Source organism: Anabrus simplex, chromosome 4 (assembly GCF_040414725.1).
Source record: "Anabrus simplex isolate iqAnaSimp1 chromosome 4, ASM4041472v1, whole genome shotgun sequence".
NCBI lineage: Eukaryota > Metazoa > Arthropoda > Insecta > Orthoptera > Tettigoniidae > Anabrus > Anabrus simplex.
The window spans coordinates 92,637,774-92,660,467 of record NC_090268.1 but is presented as its reverse complement, the minus strand read 5'-3'; the positions used below and the strand labels follow the sequence as shown (position 1 = coordinate 92,660,467).

The window sequence follows — 22,694 nt, the reverse complement described above, 5'->3', positions numbered from 1 at the left end:
AGTTCCAGGCGTGTAGTTACAACTAGGATACAATGTATGTATACAGCTCTGCTGTGTGTAGAATCTTGTTGTTAAATCTTGTTACAATCGAATCATATTGTGCTGTGACAATGATAAAATTTGAGTGGCATTAGACCGAAGGTGGTAGCTCCTTTCCCATCTGTAGCTGTGCGTTGGTGTTATGATATCTGTGGAAGATAACATTGAGTTATGAGTGATATTTTATATTGGAGTAATGTCTAAGGATTGTGTGTGCTAATTTGAATATGTACTTACTATTGTTGGTGTGGTTGAGTTGTGTTTTGTATGAGAGCTCGCTGTGTACTGCTTCATGTTAGTCTTGGGTTCACACTGCCTACTATGAGGGGAGAAGGTAGAGGGCTAGGGAGAGTTGCTATTGTGGGGGTAGGGGTGAGGGTACGTGTGTCGTTCGGTGGTTCTCTGTCGCGTGTCATGTTTATTGATTTTCTTAAGGTAAACGATTTTTAGAGCGGGGATGACTGTATTGAAAATGATGTTAGTTTTTTCTGTGATTTAATTTATATTGAAACTTGGATTAATATATTGATCTAGAGAGATGTAAAATCTTCTGTTATATTGAGTAGGGGGCCGCTGGGGTTTATGTTCAAAATTTGCATGTCATTTTCAATATTCATGAACCTGTGATTGTAATCTTCGATGTGTTGACTAATTGAGGAAAAATGATTGTGTTTTACAGTGTTTATATGTTCATTATAACGGGTTAGAAGGTTCCTGCCGGTATGTCCAACGTAGCTTGTCTCACAGTTATTGCATTTAATGCGGTACACCCGAGTGGTTGTATTTATTATTGCTGTTAATTGTCCTGATGTTGTGTATAATATTAGTACTGTTGTGAGTGGTTTTAAATGCTATTTTCAAGTTGTGTTTTTTTTAAAACATTGGTTATGGGATATATGTGTACATTATTGATAGTAAATAGTGGGTAATCTTTCTTGGGTTTGTCTATTTTTGTTAGTTTAGTTTTGGGTTGGAATTTTATTTTATGAATAATTCTGTTTACCATTTCTTTCTTGTATCCATTGTTTTCAGCTATGTTATGAATTAGTTGTAATTCTTTGTTTAAATCTTCTTTTGTTAACAGTATATTAAATGCTCTATGTATCATACTGTAGTATGCTCTTTTGTGCGTGTTGGGGTGAATGGAATTTATTTTAATTGTGTTTGAGGCGTGCGTGGGTTTTCTATATATTTTTTAAGAAGGTGGTTTTCATGTCTAGTTATTGTTATGTCCAAATAGTTGGTGTGCTAGGTACCAACTGATGAGCCCAGCCTAGCACACGAGGGCGAAACGCTGGCAACCAGGAATGAGTTAGCCGAAAAATTTATAATGTCCAATAACGGACCATTTATATTGGTATTATAAATTTACTCATTCTGAACAAATATTTCAGATTCCCTATGGGTATCAACATCTATATCATCTGATGGCCAAGCAGGCATCAATTTTTGATAATGAGACAAAGTCTCTCATAGTGCATTGGCACTGCCGGTGGCTACAATTAGCCTATGCAGTGGCCTCCATGGTATGCACTGGCCAGCCAGCGTCTTGGTAGGTGTGCCCAGCCTAGCACACGAGGGCGAAACGCTGGCAACCAGGAATGAGTTAGCTGGAAAATTTATAATGTCCAATAACGGACCATTTATATTGGTAATATTAAGTATTCCAGAGGCGGGGGATCCCATCGGTAGGCCTTGTTGCTGGTAAATGGTATCGTGGAATTTGAAGTACTTGTTACTGATGGTAAAATCAAGTAATTTTCTGAATTCTTCTATTTCTAAAGTGCTCAGATTGCTGTTTTTTTCTTAGGTTGGATTCAATTATTTCTATTGTTTGTTTTGTGGGAATGTTGGGATACATGCTCCTTATGTCAAATGATGCGAGAATGGGGTGTAGTTCAATGTTTAATACTTTCGTTCTATTACAAAAATCTGTTGAATTCTGTATTGTTTTATTGGCTGAGAATACGTAATGCTTTTTAAGGAATTTTTGGATAAATTGTGACAGTTTATAGGTTGAGCTAGTTCTGTAGTTGATGATAGGTCTCATTGGTATGTGTTCTTTATGTATTTTGGGATAAACTTTAGCAGTTGGTATTTGGGGATTCATTACTATAAGTTTTGAGGATTCTGCTTCAGTTAAAAGAAAATGTATATTTTTAAATGAAACCTTGATATTTCTTTGTATGTTATTAGTTGGATCTTTACGTTATATAATGGTCCTTTTATATAATGGTCCTTGTCGATTATAACAGTGGTATTGCCTTTGTTGGCTTTCGTTACGAGTAGGTTATTCTGTTTTATCTTTGAGTTTGTTTATATGCGATATATTGACAATTATTGTTTTGGATGTTGCTGTGAATTTTGTCGATATATTGTGGGAGCCTTTTTTTAAACATCGTATCCGACTTCTTCTCGTAATTCATGTGGCATTTTTTTGTATGGCGTTTTCTATTTCGGTGATGGTGGATGTGATGTTCTGGAAGGTTGATGTGTTGCTCCAATTATGCTTGGGTCCTTTGCTCAATATAACAGTTTCCATTTTATTGTGTTGTGCAAACCAATTTTAAGTTAAAAGTATGTTGTTATAGACATATACTTGCAGTGTCACACAGAGTGACACACGTCAGTTCCCGATTTGACATGCCCCACTTGAACGTATTCAAACATTTGTTATCATATGGCATTCCCCAGACAAAGTAATATCTATCATTGCTTGATGTACTGTATGTGAGTATACTGTTCAGTTGAGGATGACCCGAAATTGGGGGTCGAAACCAGTACTCTAGTATAATAATTACAATAAACAAGTATTGGTAAGGTGGAATTCCTTTCCTAATTATAACTGTATAGATCTGATATTTGCTTTGAGGATGGTGGCAGAGAAACACTGGGAAAGAGGAAGAGACCTAATTATTGTGTTTATGGACCTTGAAAAGGCGTATGATAATGTTCCTAGATCAACTATTTGGAAAAGTCTTAGGAAACTTGGTGTACCGGAGTACCTTATTAGGAAGTTCCAAATGCTATATACTAATTGCAAAAGCTGTGCCAGATTTGGAGATGGTCACTCTGAATGGTTCAATACAACCACAGGAGTACAACAGGAAGTGCCTTATCACCTCTATTCATAGCAGTTATGGAAACCATTTTAAAGGAACTAAAAGGAAAAGGTAATAAAGATCTTCAGGCTCTGGTGTTTGCAGACGATGTGGCAATATGGGATGAAATGGAGGAGGGAGTGCAAAATAATCTGAATGCATGGTGTAAGAAGTTTAATGATTATGAAATGAAACTGAACTCATCAAAAACAGTAGCATTGAAAATCAGCACACGTAATACAGAATGCAACATAAAACTACAGGACCACCAAGTTGAAGTAGTACACCAATTCAGATATTTAGGAAGCGTAATGGCTAGTAATAATAGAGCTGACATAGAAATAACAAACAGAGTAACCAAAGGCTCCAACTTTTAAAGTATCGTTAGACACCTACTATGGGATGAGAAGGTCCCACAAAGAACAAAAATGATCCTATACAAGTCATATTTCATTCCCATCCTTACATATTCTCTGGAAACCTGCACGCCAACATCAAAGGATTGTACTAATATGAAAAATGAAGAGATCTGATCTAACCTAGGTCTAAATGAATCGATGGAGGAAAGACTTAGGTCATCTAGACTTACATGGTTTGGGCATGTTAAACGAATGAATAGCACAAGGTTACCATGTGCTTATTTGGAAAAGAGAATAATATGTAGAAGACCAGTTGGAAGACCAAGAAGAAGATGAATGGACCAACTGAGGGAAGACTTGGAGAGAAGGGGATGGAATTAAGAATCTGTTATGGACAATAAAATCTTTTTGAATAGGCAACTTAGGAAGACGCTCGTTTTCAAACACCCTACCCGGCTCACTGGAAGGGCAAACCGATGATGATCATGATGATGATGATGATGAAATGTCATCTGTAAAGGAAGGTGAAAATAATTTTCATAACCATTATGATCTGCCTACTGCCATTTCTTGATGGATACAGTACTTTTGCATCTGTCTCTTGGCACAGGCCAGAACAAAATGTAGCTCCCTGTGGAGTCCCAGTCTCATTTATGGCTGTGACAACATGGAAGCTGCTGGGGTATGGGTAGTGCTGAGTAATGACATTCGGAGCATGAACCCGCTTGAGTGCTACAAATCACAAAACTATTCAGTACCTAACATAATGGTACTACTTGCAAGTAAAAGCGACCCATGGTGTTCCGCGCGTGATGGTACAAATCAAAAGTAGTTTCATGGTTCCAAGACAATCATCCCTTGGTCACCCCTTTTAGTCGCCTCTTAAGACAGACAGGGGATACCGTGAGTGTATTCTTCGTCGGCATCCCCCACCCACAGGGGGTTGTGTGTTTGGTCCGCGAGAGATATTTTATTTCCCTCAAGTCCGCCGGCAAGCCGGTTAGGACCCCCCTATCTGCCCCCTGGGATGCGCCACGTGGGAGTTTCACCTCTCTCCCTGCTACGCGAGCGTAATAGGTTCGTGGAGGTCATTATTTACTAACTGTGCTGGTAAAAATAGTGCAGTATGAGACAATAACATATAACATGGTTCTTTACAAGACCGTCTGTCAACTAGTGCAGCAGAGCCTAGCTGTAATCTTACACTGGCAAGTAGTCTCATACTATTTATACCAAACTAATTATTACAAAATCCAACATCTATACTATAGAATTCAGTGCTTTTCAAGCCTGTGGTGAAAAGATATTAAAATTGGCAAAAATCATTGCCCATCAAGAATCTGAACCACACAAACGTCAATTCATCAACTGATGGCAATCAAAACAGGAGAAAACAGGTGATCAGGATCAACACACCATTCAACTTACCATAAATTAGGCCAGAAAGATATGATGTGCATCTATCAAATGGATTTGGGGTACTCCAAAAGAGGCATATTAAGCATAGCAAAATTATCTGAAATTATCTTTCATTTAGAAATTAAAATGTATCTTACCACTGGTATTTTAAATATACACGTAAAAGAATATGACACAAAAGTTCTAAATTATTATACATAACTAATTTGAAGGTGGTAAGTACTCTTAATTTTACCTTCAAGATGTGATTCTTCTTAATACGGAAGTGCGTGCGTATCACATCTTCAAAACCAACACTTGGTCTCCTCAACTGGCCAATCATTGCGTGTTTGATAGTGTGAAGTCGAATCTCCTCGTTGTAGGACTGACTTTGTCGGGCTCCTTCGGTTGTGCCCAGCAATGTTTCGAAGCCTGGTTCGTTGAAAAAGGGTTCCGCAACCAGGACTAAGCTTTGTATTGATATCAGTACCTTAAAAACAAAGAATTATTTGTTAACATTCCTGAGGTTTGAACAAAAGAGAGTCCCATTACCACACTTTTTGTAATAGGAATGATAATGGTCATGAATACGGTCAGATGATACACATCATACAATTATTCATGTCATATATAGAGCCATAAGAACAAGAAAAAGAACACATAACAGGATGAATATAATGGCAGAAGGAAGTAGAAATGAGTTTATCGGGCTGAGAAGAGACGGATGTAGAAGCACTGGGATTGATAAGGAGAGAGCCTATCTTCTTGAAGATGGCAGTATATGAAGATGTGGAGAATGTCCTTGACCTTTTATGTTTTCATATTTGTCCTTGTGTCCTCTTTCTGTTGTTCCTTCTTCCTAAACTAACATGCCATTTTGTTTGTCCTATTATGTGCTCCTTCCACATCTGTCAGCCCCTTTTCAATACTTATATTATCCCATTCAGATTCTTTTCTCCTTTTGTGTCTGTCCTATGTTCCAGATCTTTTACCACCTGTATTCAGAGATGCCAACCTTGAAAGGTGGTCATCAGTAAATTCAGAAGAGATGGTGTGGAACGCGACATCTCAGGCGAATTATAATATTCAATTTCAAACACTATCAACATTTTGGCATTTAAGTGTTCTTTGTATCTAACTGTCATGTGGGAAGCAATATATACAACAATCCAGTAGAAATACAACAATTAGATACAAAGAACACATAAATGCCAAAAAGTATGCTAGGTACTTGGCAATGGGTGAGCAAATATATGAAAATAACTATAAGTTTACATGCATAGAGCAAGACATGGAAGTACTGCATCAGGTAAACAAAGGAAAACGGGTGAATGTGTTGGAAAAATTGGAAAGTTATAGATCACGACAAGGTAGGGTTAATAATTTAAACAACTATATCGTGGAAGAAAACCCAATATTTAAATTAGTCATGCATTACTTGAACAAAATAAAAAGGATGTCCTTTAACTCCCCCCCCCGTTCTCTTCCATTATTAACTATCCAATGAGAGGACTCTTTCTCCAGCACACAGGCACTCCTCTCTAATAGTAGATGTTTACATAAGGCTGACTAATAATGGGAAATGTAAATAATATGAATTTGCCTTAGACATTAGTACACCAATCGAAGAAAATTTCCATGGATTGATACGTGAACAAAAGAAGGGACTGTGCAATAGAGAAGTGATCGACTATTTAAGAATTTTAAAATAATGAATAAGTAAGGTTCCAGTAACAAACTTTTATCTTATATCATGACAATTGTGTCCAATTACAAATGTAATACAATAATATTTTAACAGTGTACAGGTAACCAATATTTTAAAAGTCATGTATTTCCATAATTTTAGGGAACATGTACTAGCAACAGAACGAAAGGTTTTAATATGCTAAGAGTATTTTGTAAGAAAGCTGATTAAGAGATTAGAATAGGATCCCAACATATGTACTGAACTAAATAAAATGTAGATAACACTTAGTTGTCACAAATAATTATTGACTAGGTGGTTCCATATAACATAGATTATTATATATGTGATGATTACAGCATACCAGCATGGTATAAAAATCCAGACAAAGCTTTAATTTTCTATTTATTGGTTTCTGAGGTGTCTACCTCTCTCTACTGGAAATGAACTACACTAAACTACCAGAATGATGATGATGTGTGTTGTTTAAAGGGGCCTAACATCTAGGTCTTCAGCCCCCAATGGTATGAAGCAAGATGAAATGGAATGACAAATTAAAAGTCCAAAATCTTCCACTGACCAGAATTCAAAACGCGAGAACAAAGAATGAATGGATGGATATGACTTTAAAACAATCAGTGGATCCAACCCGCAATGCCTCACATTCACAGAAACCGACGTGAAACAATAGTATTATTAACCAAGGGACTGCGTCTATAGCATAATACCGAATCGATGATACTTTTAGTCTAAAGGGGTCCAAAATCCAAGTCATCAGCCCCTCATGATAGTACATATCGCTAAGAAAGTAGAACCATGGTATTTGTCATGTTGCGGTACTAATCAAAAGTAGTGTAGACTCGCGGCATTCCACACAGTATGGTACTACTTACAGGTAATGAAATTTGCATATATAATACAGACCTATGGTGTTTTGCACATTGCAGCGCCATTTACAGGCAACGCAAACCTACGGTGTTCATCACATACTGTACCGGGAACAGCGGTACGGAACCAAGTCCCTGCAGTTAAAATTTAAAACTTCGCGCTACGCACCGGCCCAGCAGCAGAAGACAGCGAGGGACAGCGAGCAATCTGTGTGTGTGACGTAGAGCAGGTTGACGTCACCGCCTGCCTCCCCGTGACACAGAGAGTGCCTACGCCAGTATGGAATGTTCGAAAGTTTCTTCGGCTAATAACCTTCCTCACAGTAATAGTTGGATAAAATCAACATCATCATCATCATGTAGCCCCGTATTTTATCTCCATTCTTACGAGGTTTGGTAAAAATCCGGCAAGAGACAAGTGAAGTTGCTGACCGAGAAGTGAAGACATATTTTGACTTGGATCGTGTATAAATTGAGACCTGCTTCCCTCAGCAGAACAGTGTGTGTCAGAATGTGTGTGGAGTTCGTGCGGCGAGCAGCGGGCGAGAACACCGATCCTCTATACCACAGTCAAACCCGCTGGTCGGCTCATGGGGACCGCGACACTACGCGAGTGATAGTCTCATAATGTAGAGTTTGAGGGATGTTCCAACATTCAACACATTGCAACAATTTATTAAATTATAAGAAGACCGGTTTCGACTCCCATCAGTTCTTGGTGAAAATTAAATTAAGGGGAACCTGATAACAATCATAACGAAAAATCAATGCACCTATAGGTGGTTGCATGGAAATACATCATTGAGTTGATAGATATTACCTTGAAATGCAACATACACTTGGCAAGGAGAACTTGGAGCTTAGAAAGTTCCCAGTTCTGGCTCTAACAGTCTTGTGTTCATAGAACACGGAACACTGGAATTACATGCACTGGATTGAAAATAATTACAAGACACAATAAGGACACTTATAATGGTGTGGAAAACTTGGCTGTCTAAGAGCATTCTTGGATTTGAATGTCCTGTTCCTGTCTGAAAAAGACTGGATGAAATACACACCATGAAGCAAAATGTATAAAGACATAGATCTCGTCTAAACTGCCGTGCGTTCATGCACACGGAACACTGTGGAACACTTGTATTGTTTGATAACACACTCGTTCAAATGAAAACACTTATAACCATATGAAATATTGGCGTTACAAGAACATTTATGGGTTGACTGTCCTGCTTCCCCTGACTAAAGTAGTTAAATAAATATACATTGAATGTTAAAGATAAACTACTTGGTATTTAAAGTTCTGGTTTTTGGTTTCAAAAATTGTCATGTGTTCGTGGAACAGAGAATAGAACTGCTGGTCCTGCTTCTGTCTACTGGAAACTAATGCATTAACGAACTTGAAATTAATTGATTGAAAGTTTATACACCAATGTGAAACACTTGGAACTTCAATATTCTTGGATCTGAGTAAAATATCGTTGTATGTTTACACAACTTGGCATAGACTTGACGAGCGGTCTTGTCACAATCAACCAGAATATGTGAACTATTTTAGACATACAATGCATTGTTGTACAAAATGACATATATGCCAGTTCACGTTACGACATGCCCCATTTGGATGTGACCTAATGTTTATTATCGTATGGCATTCCTTTGACAATACTATCTTAATCATAGCTTCATCACATAGATATGTATGCATGGTTCAGCTGAGGATGACCTTATGTAAAGGGTCGAAACCGGTCCTGTAGCATAATAAGTGCAATAAACAAGTATTGATAGGTGGAAATCCTTTCCTATTTCTAATTGTGTAGTTCGTCAATACGGAAATGAAGATTATAGATTACGAGACTAATCAAAGGTAGCGTAAACTCACTGTGTTCCAAACATTAAGGTACTACTCACAAGTATTGTACATCGTAAAGGTAACGCAGACCTATGGCGTTTCTCACACAATGGCGCCACTCATAGCCAACGCAAACCGATGAGGTTCCTCACCTAGGTGTACTAATCACGGGCGCCGGCATTCCCGTGGTGTTCCTCACATAGTGGGTACTAATCACTGGCAACACAGACCCACAGTGTCGCTCATATAGTGGTACAACTCACAGGCAATGCCCAGACCCGTGGTGTTGCTCACATGGGTACAACTCACATGTACTGGAAACCCAAACTGAACCCCGCTTGAGTGCTATGAATCACAAAACTATTCAGTACCTAACAGAGTGGTAATACTCGCATGTAAAAGCGACCCATGGTGTTCCGCGTGTGATGGTACTAATCAAAAGTAGTTTCATAGTTCTAATACAATCAGCCCTTGGTCGCCCCTTTTAGTCGACTCTCACGACAGGCAGGGGATACCGTAGTTGTATTATTTGTCTGCCTCCCCCACCCACAGGGGCGGGGGGGTGTTTGATCCGCGAGAGGTATTTTATTTCCCTCAAGTCCGCCGGCAAGCCGGTTAGGACCCCCCTATCCGCCACCTGGGACGCGCCACGTGGGAGTATCACCTCTCCCCCTGCTACGCCAGCGTAGTAGGTGCGTGGTAAAAATGAGTTCAATACAAGTCAATACAGTAATAAACAACCATTACAGTCAAATTTATCAACCGTAAGTGGTAGGTTCTGAGCTATCAGAGGAGAGATGGAGTGGAATGACATTAGTACATGAATAAGTTTGAGTAGTGTTTTTTAAAGTAGGAAAGATCACAATATGTAGATAAATTTGGAATTCAAGAGGACAAATGACTAACTGGGAAACATTTGATTATCGGAAGAGGAGTTATGGATTGGAAATAATTTACCAATTACAAAATAACAAAACTGTTTGAAAGTATTGATGAAAAGACTTTGTCACCGGTTGATGGGACGGAGAACTGAAACTGCAGTGTGTTTGGAAATATAAATTTTAATTTTTTTTTATTTGTCTGAAGGATTTGATTTTTTTGCAACTCTGGACTCTACTGGAATTTTAAGTAACCGCAAGAAATACTGAACTGTATGAACACTGCAACATGCAAAAGTGCTTTGAAGTGATTTTTTTTAAATGTAGTTTTTATGTAATCTGATGTAAAATTTGTAAGGTGATTTATTTTTGAGCATCCTGTACCTACCACACGTGTGGTTTCCTATGATGAAATTTTGGTGTTGTAATCGTAATGTTCCAGAACTTGTGCAATTGCTAACGATGTTAAAATTACCATATATGGTCACAAGATTTCCTATTGGCAAAAAGGTCCAGGAATCTAGGGTAAGTTTGATCTTATTGGTTGATTGTAATCGGGCCATTTCCGGTCTTCTTGCCGGCTTGGGAAAAATGATGCGTGAGCTCGGCGTCATTTTCCATCCGACCGCCCTCGCGAGCGTTCGCGCTCGAGGGCTACCCTCGGGAACTCCTGCCTTTCCGAAGTAAGTGTTATTTCAGTGTTTTTGCAATGTTATTCTCAATGCTTTCTGGTCTCGTTTCATTTAGTTTAATTCCTTTTGTGTTTCATTATTTCTTTGCTTAATGTCATTTTAAAAGTTTAATTTAATGCGAGTTTACCCTAGGTTCCAATTGCCGTAGTTTTAATTCTTTCTTCCATTAAATACTTTCGCTTTAAACTATACCTTTAAGGTAGCATCACCTTCTTTGTTAAATCACATTTTATGTTAAGTTACTTAAGTATGTCTTGTTTCCGTGTCGTGAAACTGTATTTTGTAAAACTTTCTTGTCATTTTTAATGTAGTTGAGCTAGAGGGTGTTTCTTGTAAGTTTCTTTTCTCTCCCATAACGTCATACGTTCCTCTGGACCTCAGTAGGGCTTCCCAGTACGTTCCACTATCCTGTCTTAGTTGTCATTTTTAGGCCTGTAAGTGTTCCCTGTATTTGGTTTATATGAATTCTCCACCACTGCGTCATTTTCCTATCTCATTATTATTATTACTCTTATATTACTTTCTATTATTATTTATTACTGGTATTATTTTATTATTTCTATATTATTATCATTATTTATGGTAACCGTAATTGTCCCGAAACCAGCGGTTACATTTGGTAGCAGAGCGTGGTTATGGAAAGGAGCGAAGGCTTACAATGATCATCCTCGGCTAACTTTTCTAAAATTAATTTTTAATCTTAAGTTTGAATATAGGCCTAGGTTGTAAGTGTTCTGTGTGTGTTCTTAATTCCCGCTTTTGTTTTTCATGATTCTTGCGCGAGTTAATCTCACCACGTGTTTTTCGTTTCGCGATGTGCAGTCTTGTGTTACTGTGTTTCTCTTGTAATTAACGGTTGGAGGAAATAGTGCGTCACTATTTGTAACAAGTTTTTGGTTTCGTTAATTTCAATAAATTTTCCTGTGTGGCAAGATTTCGCTTGACCACGTGTTTTGTAGTAAAGTGATATCTTCACATTTCGTGTGCTGTGTTCGCTTTCCGAAAGTCTTCTTTGATAAATTTAAATATGTTTGATTATGTCTAGTTTTCTTCCATTTGTGTTCCGATTGGAACGTTTGTGTAATTTCCGGTTGTTTTAAACTACGTCGTGATATCATGCTAAGTATTGTCTTGATAGTGTATTTGGTACTGTACTCCCGTGTTTGAATTCATGTTTATCTCTTGAACAGCTGAAGTGTCTTGAAAACAGCTGAGCGTTTGACCCATTGCGAAGTGTACACACCCGACATCCTAAGTTATCGAGTGTCCGTTCTGTTTGTTTTCCTTCTAGACCACGTAAATTGTAGCGTGAATTGTCAGTGATCATTGTGTTCTGGTTAAATTTTAGCACAGAGTTTCCTTAGTTTTTCTGTAATTTCTCTTTTGGTAAATTTTCGGCAACAATTTTGAGGTTATGTTGTAAAGTTTTGTATATTTCTTAGTGTTTTCCTGTTCGTAAATATCGTGTTTTGGCAAATTATTTTCTAAATTTTGTTTCTTGTCACCTGGTATGTTATATTTGGTACTATTCTACGTGTGTGATCTTCTAAAGTAATTTTTACGTTGTATTTTAGCTCAGTATATATTTAAATTTCCGCTCATGTGTTTTTGGTCTTTTGCTGGATCTGGGTTCGTTTCCAAGTAGGTATGGGACTATTTTGGTGACTGTTTCCCAACTAGCTGCTAAATTTCGAAAGTTTCCTAGTTTGGTGCTTTTCCATCGTGTAAGTGTCTGTTTCCTTGTCACGTATATTTATTTACCCATGTATTCCTATATTTGCTAGGGAGGGTTCTATGAGGACTTGGATAGGCTCATAGGGTGACACGTGTTCACCATATCTTTAGACCAGGTAATGCTGAGGCTCATTTTGGGCAAATGTGACGGGTAACGGATCTGCACTTGTGCTCGTGACATGTTGGAAATCTAGTGTATCTGGTATGAGATTCCTCGTAATCTTTTTCTTGGTATTAGGTGCCTAGATGGAAAATGATGTCCCTTGTTATTGTAGAATGATTACTAGGAAGATTTTCTGCAAATGTTCATTTTGGTGTCCTTACGCTGAGCTATAAATTATGGTTAAATTCATAGTAGGTTTGCAGGTTGTCAAGATTTTATTTCTGTTATTTTAAATTTGTCACTAGTGAAATTTTGAAGGTATCGTAATTTAGCTAATCCATTCAGTTAATTTTTCTGCTTGTTTTCTCTTGTTCGATTTTATCGATATTAAAAATTTCTTGCATAACGGGTTCGTGTCTTCTAAATTTATGTACTCAATTTGTAGAAGTATGGGATTCTGTAGATCGAGTACAGTTCTAAATTTGTAGCTGTGCTGTATCTGTCCTAAGATTTTTGAATATAATTGTGCCTTTGGTAGGCATATGTGTGTGTGTGTACTGAGACTTACGGTTAAGGTGCTGAGAGGCCGTTCCTCTTCTAGGAGTACAATATTGGCCCTAAGAGTCTCATTGTCGTGTGATAAGTTCAAGGGTACTTGAGGTCATGTTCTGATGTTTTGTCCTTTTATTTTGTGGGTACTTCTTGATGTGTCATCGCACGGATGTTTTTGTGTGTGTATGTGTACTGTGTTTGTATGTCGTGATGAGAGCCAGTATTGAGGTCGTCCATGCCTTTTACCATTCGTCGGTTATGCTGATTCAGTGATCGTCGCACTTGTTTTGGTAGTTTGATGTCGTCTGTGTGTATGTCGAAGGACAGATAAGCTTGGTAGTTTTGTGTGTTGTGCGGTTATCTGGTAATCTCTGGTATGAAGGTTGTACTTGTACCTTTTTATTTCTTATATCAGTGAGTTGGATGTCTGCATGTGCACTCTTGCATCGCTTTGGTTTTTCATTTTTGAGTTCCTGTTGATAAAGTAATATGATTTTCATTTGGTATTCCTGGCTTTATTGCGCCTTAATTTGACTGGTGTGACACGTAATACGTAATGTGAGTTTATCTATGTAAAAAATTTTGAGTGCTTGACATGGTAATAAATAGTGACTTACTAACCTCAATTCATTGAAAGTGGTTGCAAGCTAACGTAATTGATTATTTCACGGTTTTGAGTTCCCTTGTAACATTCTAAATCTTCCTTTTATTTGTTTCGTTCTGTTCCTTAATGTTGGGTGATTAAGAATGCACACGGTAACTTAATTTGGTAGTTATAAGGAATTAGTTGTAAGCAAATTTTAATTAATTGGCGCGCACCATTTTTCGGGTTTTGTAGTTAAGTATTCAGTTAAGTCATTAGTTGTTATGGGAAGGGTTATTTATAATCATATTAGATATAATTTAATGTAATGTCTGTTGGAGTAAGTTTAGAAGTTTATTCATGATTAGTTAGGGATTTTATAATGTTTTTTGCACTAGGGTAAACTCTGGCAAATTTTCTTTTAGTTTTTTTTAATTTTCCTAAATTTTGAAATTCTGAAATAGCACTTGCCAGGAGGGCTGGGGTTTCCCAGAAACATGAGAGGGAATCTCCCTAAGGAGGCTTGTAATTGTTAATGAAAAAACACAAAAAAAACACTCTCGAAACTCAAGACTCAATAGTTCAGGCCAGTGGCCTAAGTTCTTCAGTTCAAAATTTCTGCTGCGTATGTTTATGTTCCAGTTACTGCTATGCCACTGACATTTCGACCTGGGACATCTATTTGGAGTCTGCAACGCACCTATTGGCCACTAATGTCTGATGGTGGAATGGAAAGCTGTTTAATAGTGGCAGTAGTCTGTGCTGTGCCACCTACCTTCGCCAGTTATGGACCTGTTCACTAAGTTGGGTGGGCTGTGTTGAGGCTGTAAGTGAGCTATGGTTGGACTGCAATATGGATGGAGACGTTGGCAACGGCCGCGGTCAGCGACTTCGTTTGACAGCGATACTAACGCTCTACTTGTTTTTGCCTGTGTGGACGTTCCTGAAGAGAACGATGATAAGAAATTGTGGTGTGGTGCAATTTGTGGCATTGTGAAAATATTCTGATCTCCATTAAGCCTCCCGTTTTAGGTTCATTTAAATTTTGTTATTTTGGGTAAAATTTTTTTTTGTCGAGCTGAGCTCGACGTTGGGCGGAGGAGAATGTCACCGGTTGGTGGGACGGAGAACTGAAACTGTGTGTTTGGAAATGTAAATTTTAATTTTTTTTATTTGTCTGAAGGATTTGATTTTTTTGCAACTCTGGACTCTACTGGAATTTTAAGTAACCGCAAGAAATACTGAACTGTATGAACATTGCAACATGCAAAAGTGCTTTGAAGTGATTTTTTTAAAATGTAGTTTTTATGTAATTTGATGTAAAATTTGTAAAGTGATTTATTTTGGAGCATCCTGTACCTACCACACGTGTGGTTTCCTATGATGAAATTTTGGTGTTGTAATCGTAATGTTCCAGAACTTGTGCAATTGCTAACGATGTTAAAATTACCATATATGGTCACAAGATTTCCTATTGGCAAAAAGGTCCAGGAATCTAGTGTAAGTTTGATCTTATTGGTTGATTGTAATCGGGCCATTTCCGGTCTTCTTGCCGGCTTGGGAAAAATGATGCGTGAGCTCGGCGTCATTTTCCATCCGACCGCCCTCGCGAGCGTTCGCGCTCGAGGGCTACCCTCGGGAACTCCTGCCTTTCCGAAGTAAGTGTTATTTCAGTGTTTTTGCAATGTTATTCTCAATGCTTTCTGGTCTCGTTTCATTTAGTTTAATTCCTTTTGTGTTTCATTATTTCTTTGCTTAATGTCATTTTAAAAGTTTAATTTAATGCGAGTTTACCCTAGGTTCCAATTGCCGTAGTTTTAATTCTTTCTTCCATTAAATACTTTCGCTTTAAACTATACCTTTAAGGTAGCATCACCTTCTTTGTTAAATCACATTTTATGTTAAGTTACTTAAGTATGTCTTGTTTCCGTGTCGTGGAACTGTATTTTGTAAAACTTTCTTGTCATTTTTAATGTAGTTGAGCTAGAGGGTGTTTCTTGTAAGTTTCTTTTCTCTCCCATAACGTCATACGTTCCTCTGGACCTCAGTAGGGCTTCCCAGTACGTTCCACTATCCTGTCTTAGTTGTCATTTTTAGGCCTGTAAGTGTTCCCTGTATTTGGTTTATATGAATTCTCCACCACTGCGTCATTTTCCTATCTCATTATTATTATTACTCTTATATTACTTTCTATTATTATTTATTACTGGTATTATTTTATTATTTCTATATTATTATCATTATTTATGGTAACCGTAATTGTCCCGAAACCAGCAGTTACAGACTTGGTAAACAACAGATAAGGAGGTTTTCAATGTTGCCATTGATGCTTGTACTTACAGACATGATACAGGCTTTTGGGCTTACACCGTGTCAAGAATATAAGGTGAAATTCTTTATGTTTCACAGAGAACTATGCTCTGTGTCATCCGAAGAAAATCTCGACTGTCCTCGAGAAAGGCTTCTAAAACAATAAGCTTTGAATTTAGACGTTACCCAAAAGAAGTGGAAATGGTATGTTCATTCATCACTAGATGGCTCCTTGGACGTGGTACAGCACTAGCGTTCGAAACCGGACAGCTTCTTGGTACATACCGTCTATCATACCCACAAAAATCATTATCTTCATGCAGATTCTTACCATCATCCAGCACAAAAACAAGGCATTCTCACAACACTCACTAAGAGGGCGAGACAAATTTGTGAGCCATCAAACATCCAGGTGGAGATGTACACACTCAAAGTCACGTTCAAAGGTAATGGTTACAGCGATTTGCAGATTCATAGAGCCCTGCATCCCAGAAAAATGACCAAGCAAAGCTCACAGAAGGAAGAAGTCAAGGGAACTGCCTACCTGCCTTATATTCATAACACCACAGATCAAATTGCCAAGGTCCTCCGCAAACACAATACAGTATAAAAACAGTGTTTGGCACCACCACTAAAACGGCTCACAGTCTGGGTAAAACCAAGGACAAATTGTCCCCACTTTTACATCCTGGGGTATACGAAATTCCCTGTACTTGGGTAAGGTATACATTGGCCAAACATGCCGGTCCATTGGTACTTGTATCAAGGAACATGAACGTAACATTCGTCTCAACCAGCCAGACAAATCAGCAATAGCTGACCACACTCTATTGTCAGGTCATGATGTCTTGTTCCAAGATGCTCGAACTCTTACTCACACAAGACACTAAAGGTCAAGGATTATATGGGAAGAACTTCCAATAAGTTTGATTTTCAAATTTACAGAAAACCCTCATTCACACCTGTAACTATTAAACAAAGTTCCCTACATCCACAATCACACAAACAGTCCTCATTTTACAGTATGGTGTACAGAGGTCTAAAAATATCCCTTTCAACCACCAGTCTAAAAAAAGAAATAAATACAATAAAATAAATAGCCACTTTTAATTGATACAACCCCTCCATCATAGACAAACTAATTAATAAAATTAAATTGAACTATCCACAAACCTCTCCCCAATGAAAAATAAAAAATCAAAGTACGCAACCTTTACATACACCAACCCAATCATACACCAAATAACCAATACCTTAAAAAATCAAGAGATCAAAATAGCTTTCAAAACTCAAAATTCAAACTAAAAAATGTTCAACCATAATACAATAAATTCTGAAAATAATAAATACTCAGGCTCCGGTATCTATAGATTAAAATGTGATGAGTGCCTCAGCTCATACATCGGACAAACAGGTAGAAGCTTTATAACTAGGTACACCGAGCATTTCAATGTTCAGAAACACAATAAACACTCAGCAATGAGCAATCACATGAAAGAAACTGGGCACAACTTTACCACAATTGAACAGGACCATCAAATTTTAAAAAGACTAAAAAAAGGTGACCGAATTCAAAAATTTATACATAATTTTGGATCAAAAATTCAATACTAATAAGAATTTAAATGATCCAATAGACAATAGAAGCCCTTTATATGATCAAATAGTAACATTATTCAATAAAGTAAACTTTCAGGACAAACATTTTTTTAATATTTTCAAAACTGTATCAATAAACACTCCTTCCACGTCAACAAATACATCACACCCCCCTTCCCCTCCCAACTTACGTAATTCCCCTCCACACGCCAATCTTAAGCCATTAAATGCTCCACCCCCCCCCCCCCCCCCTACACACAACTCCCTCCTGTTTGCCAACACAAGCCTACAACCCCGCCCCCTTCAACCCATCCCCCCTCCGCCCAGACGGCATACATGCAACACAAGGAGTAAAAACGTTAGTGATCACTGGTATCCTGATAACGCTTCACACAACAAGTCAAACGGGCCAACAACGCCATAGGAAAGCACCAACATCATCTCTCCAACAACACTTTGACAAAACATCCCCAAGTTTTTTCTTTTCATTCTCATCAAAATTAACTACAGTTTTTTCTTCATTTCAGAACCAACCAATCACAACAATAATTCAACAGCCCCATCAAACTTCCACAATACCTTCAATAATATAAATTTCCACTATCAATATTTTGAAAAAAATATATTGTCATCACATGAAGAAAACAACAGCCATTCAACCTTCGCATCAAAATCATACCAACGTGAAGAATAACAGCTCATCATCATCTCTACAAACTTACTTTGATGTCTTAAATTTAAGCTAACTACAAACTTCGTGTCAACACAATCTCACCGATCAAATCTATATACAACCTATGAACTGTTGACCATTAAACCTCACGGGCAAATATACGCTAACGTTAAATAATATTTGCCCAGCAAAATTGGAATGTTTTTCCTTTACATTTTATATTCAACAATGTAATTTATTTCATACTAGCAAATGTACCCGTGCTTCGCTACTGTATTGTACATTGTATACGGATATCGACGTAAAGACTGTGCGTGCAGTAAATGAGATTGTTTTAAAATTGCATGTCTCTTAGCCTTATCCGAGAAATAGCATGGGGAGGTCCCCATACGTTGTTTCCAATGTAAAGTAAGGGTTGCGGAGTTGTGATGATAACGGCAGGCTCACTTGCCTACTGCCATTCACAATCGAGTTGGCAAGTTTACATTATAATTGCAGGCCCCATTGCCTACTGCGCAGTCACAATCGATTTGGGGAGTTTTAGTTACAATGGCAGACCCTATCATTGTAATGACAGGCCCTTTTTACTGCTGCCAGCCAGCTTACTGCCAGTCACACAGAATTAGTGAGTATACATGAAAATAGCACGCACTATGCCTAATGCTAGTCAAATTTTAGATTGGAACATTTGTTTACAATGGTGGGCACCCTGGCCTAGAGCCAAACACAATAGGGTAGGGGACTTTCGAACAAAACTGCATGATCCCTTGCCTTTTGCAAGACAAATCGAGAAGTGAATTATTCATTAAAATGGTAGGCCCTCCTTACTAATGCCAGTTACACAGGAGTTGGAGAAGGACCCCATTCCTACTGCCATCAGTCAAAGTCGGTGTGGGGAATACTGATTACAATAGCAGACACACCCTTTCTCGATCGCTACAAATCGACATCAATGAATATATATAAATGGACATATGAAAGTATATGCATGTTTACAATATTGCAGACCTTCATTTACAGATTAACTACTGCTAAATGGTACGTCATATTGACAAAGGATTGTACCGTAAGGCGCAGTATTTAGCGATCTAAATGGCTGGTCCTATGATATTTTCTTGCATCTCATTCATTCATGGGTCAGATTGAGTCAGAAACGTAGAATAGGTTGAAATTTGTGTAAGATTATCTTACACTGCATTACTTTTCGGATAATTATGTAACATAGCAATATGGGTACTGGGTGGGCCAATTTTCGTGTAGAGTTTGATCATACTATCTTTCCTGTAAGTGATTGAAAGTATGAATTATATAGGTAAAGAGTCCAAATTTACTTAAAATCGAGCAATAGAGACGAATCTAACGTATAAGCAATACAGATACGACAAAAAGTCATAAGACCAAGGTTGAAGATCATTCCTAATTCAACGAAAATTGTGCCATCCGTTATATGATGGGACTTCCCGTTTATCCCACGAAATACCTCGAAACGAAGGTCTGCACCATCATTAAAATTGGTTCCATATTTCAATATTCTTCGGGGATAAAAAATGAAAAATTAAAGATCTGTGAAGTTTTTCGTTTGTTACAGGCTGAAACGTATAATTTTGCGAAATTTCAATTTTCTTGCTTGTCTGGCAGATTATGCTGCAATCTGGATTTTGGGTGAGGGGGTAAAAATAATGACTTTCAGGAAATTAAACCAAAAAATATGCAGACGATCATTATTACCCCTCAAACGGGTATCTGTACGAAAATTTCACCAAAACAGTCGATGTACAGGCACACACAGTCGTTACGATTTTATTTATATACATAGATAAGGAATCTGCTCCACGTACAACACATTTTGGCTACGTCCGCTGGACTTTACCTGCAAAACCAACCGTTCATGATATCTCCCTTATTAATCCACCTCTCGAAAAATTCACATGAGAACAAAAGTTTTAGAAATGGATTTCCATTAAGGATGGTAGATTTCGATTAATTTCGGATGTGCATATTTTGAGGAAGTGCAAAATCATGGTTTTGGATAAACCCCCAGTAAATTTAGGTATTCAGAAATAATATTGGCCCTAAAACCTACACAAGGACAGGTGGATTCTAAATATCAAGTTTGGTAGAAATATATTCAGTAGTTTTCAAGTTATAAAAACTCATATAATCAAACCGACAAACAGACACCAAAGTTATGAAATATGCAGATGGTCATTATTACAACTGAAACTGATAACTGTCCGGAAATTCCGCCAGAATAGCCAATGTATAGACAGACGGTCGTTGCGATTATATTTATATAGATGACAGATAAGCATGGGCACGTTTGAAAGTGCAAACCTTCATTTCGAGATTTACTGCTCCTAAACGGTACATCATACCAACAAACGGTTTGCACCCTCAGACGTCCCTTTTATCGTTCTACATGTTTGGTTTTAAAACATTTTCTCGTATCTCACATATTTATAGGTTCAATTGAGTTATGATATTTGAATGGGGTGAAATTGGGTACATTTTCATCATTTTACATTATTTTTCACATACTTATGTGGAAGCTAGAATCATGAAATTGGGTTCTCATATAGCCATTGGTCGTGTCAATGTGCATGCCAAATTCGATGACACTACCTTTTCTATAAGTGTGTCAAACTAAGTAATACACGTGTAAAAAGCAAAAAATGTACGAACCATCGAAATATACAGCCAAATATACCCTATAAGGGAGAGAGAGAGAGAGAGAGACGACAAAATATCACAGGACCAAAGTTGTAGATCACCCGAAATTGAACGGAGATCGTGCCATCTGTTTTCTGATAGGACTTACCGTTTAGCCGCGAAATACCTCGAAATGAAGGTCTGCACCCTCCTTAAATTGCCTATATTTCGATATTATTCAGCATAAAAAGTGAAATATTTAAAGATACTGGAAGTTTTCTGTAGGTTACCGGCTAAGACGTATAAATTTGCTTAATTTCAATTTTTCAGCTCGTGTGGCAGATTGTGTGGCAATCTTGATTTTGGGCGAGGGGGAGGGGGGGGGGGGTAAAATTTAGGATTTCCCAGGAAACTATAGCTAAAAAATATGCAGGTAGTCATTATTACCCCTTAAACAGAAAGCTGTACGAAAATTTCGCCAAAATAGTCAATGCACAGACACACGGTCGTTACGATATGATTTATCTAGATAGATAAGGAATCTGCTCCACGTATAACACCTTTTGGGCTATGTCCGCTAGACTTAGCCTGAAAACCGATCTTTCATGTTATCTCCCTTATTAATCCTCCCGTTGAAAAATGCACATGAGAAAAAGAAATTAGAATTGGATTTCCAAACAGTTTAATCGACTTCCACTCAGGTTGGTCTTGTACTTTATATATTGTGGGAGAGTAAAAGTCACCATTTTGGTCCCCTATAAAACCCCAATCCATTCTGGGAATTTAAAATGGTATAAACCTTAAAACCTACCCTTGGAGGGGTGGATGCTAAATATAAAATTTGGTTCAAATATCTCAGTAGTTTTGAAGTTGTAAGAAATACGCTTTACGCGCACCCGCTCTTGCGTTAAGTCTGCTGGGATTTGTACCGAAAAATGGTCCGTTAATGATATCTCCCTTATTAAATCCTGTTACCGACATGATGCACATGAGAAAAAAAGGTTTAGAAATTAATTTTCATTAAGGCAGGTAGATTTCCATCAAGTTCGGTTGTGTATACTTTGAGGGAGTGCAAAATCACGGTTTCGGTTTCATAAAAATCCCCACTCAGTTCAGGGATTTAGAAACAATATTTGCCCTAAAACCTACCCAAGGACAGGTGGATTCTAAATACGAAGTTTGGTGGAAATATATCCAGTAGTTTTCAAGTTATAGAAAAACAAACAAACAAACAAACAAACAAACAAACAAACAAACAAACAAACAAACAAACAAACAAACAAACAAACAAACAAACAAACACACACCAAGGAAACCTACCCTTGGACAGATGGATGCTATATATAAAGTTTGGTTCAAGTATCTTCAGTAGTTTTGAAGTTGTAAGATATACGCTTTACACGCACCCGCTCTTGCATTAAGTCTGCTGGGATTTGTACCGAAAAACGGTCTGTTAATGATGGCTCCCTTATTAAATCCTGTTATTGACATGATGCACATGAGAAAAAAAAGTTTAGAAATTAATTTTCATTAAGGCAGGTAGATTTCCATCAAGTTCGGTTGTGTATACTTTGAGGGAGTGCAAAATCACGGTTTCGGTT

The 22,694-nt window shown here is 37.7% G+C and overlaps 1 protein-coding gene across 3 annotated transcripts in view; it reads right to left on the bottom strand.

Annotated features, from left to right (window-relative positions):
• LOC136871657 (uncharacterized) overlaps positions 1-22,694 on the bottom strand; it is a 235,513-nt gene that overhangs the window by 27,476 nt on the left and 185,343 nt on the right. For all 3 annotated transcript variants that reach the window (XM_067145140.2, XM_067145139.2, XM_067145141.2), the window contains one exon: positions 5,154-5,387. In XM_067145140.2, coding sequence (XP_067001241.2) covers positions 5,154-5,387 — 234 coding nt within the window. The remainder of the gene's footprint in view (positions 1-5,153; positions 5,388-22,694) is intronic.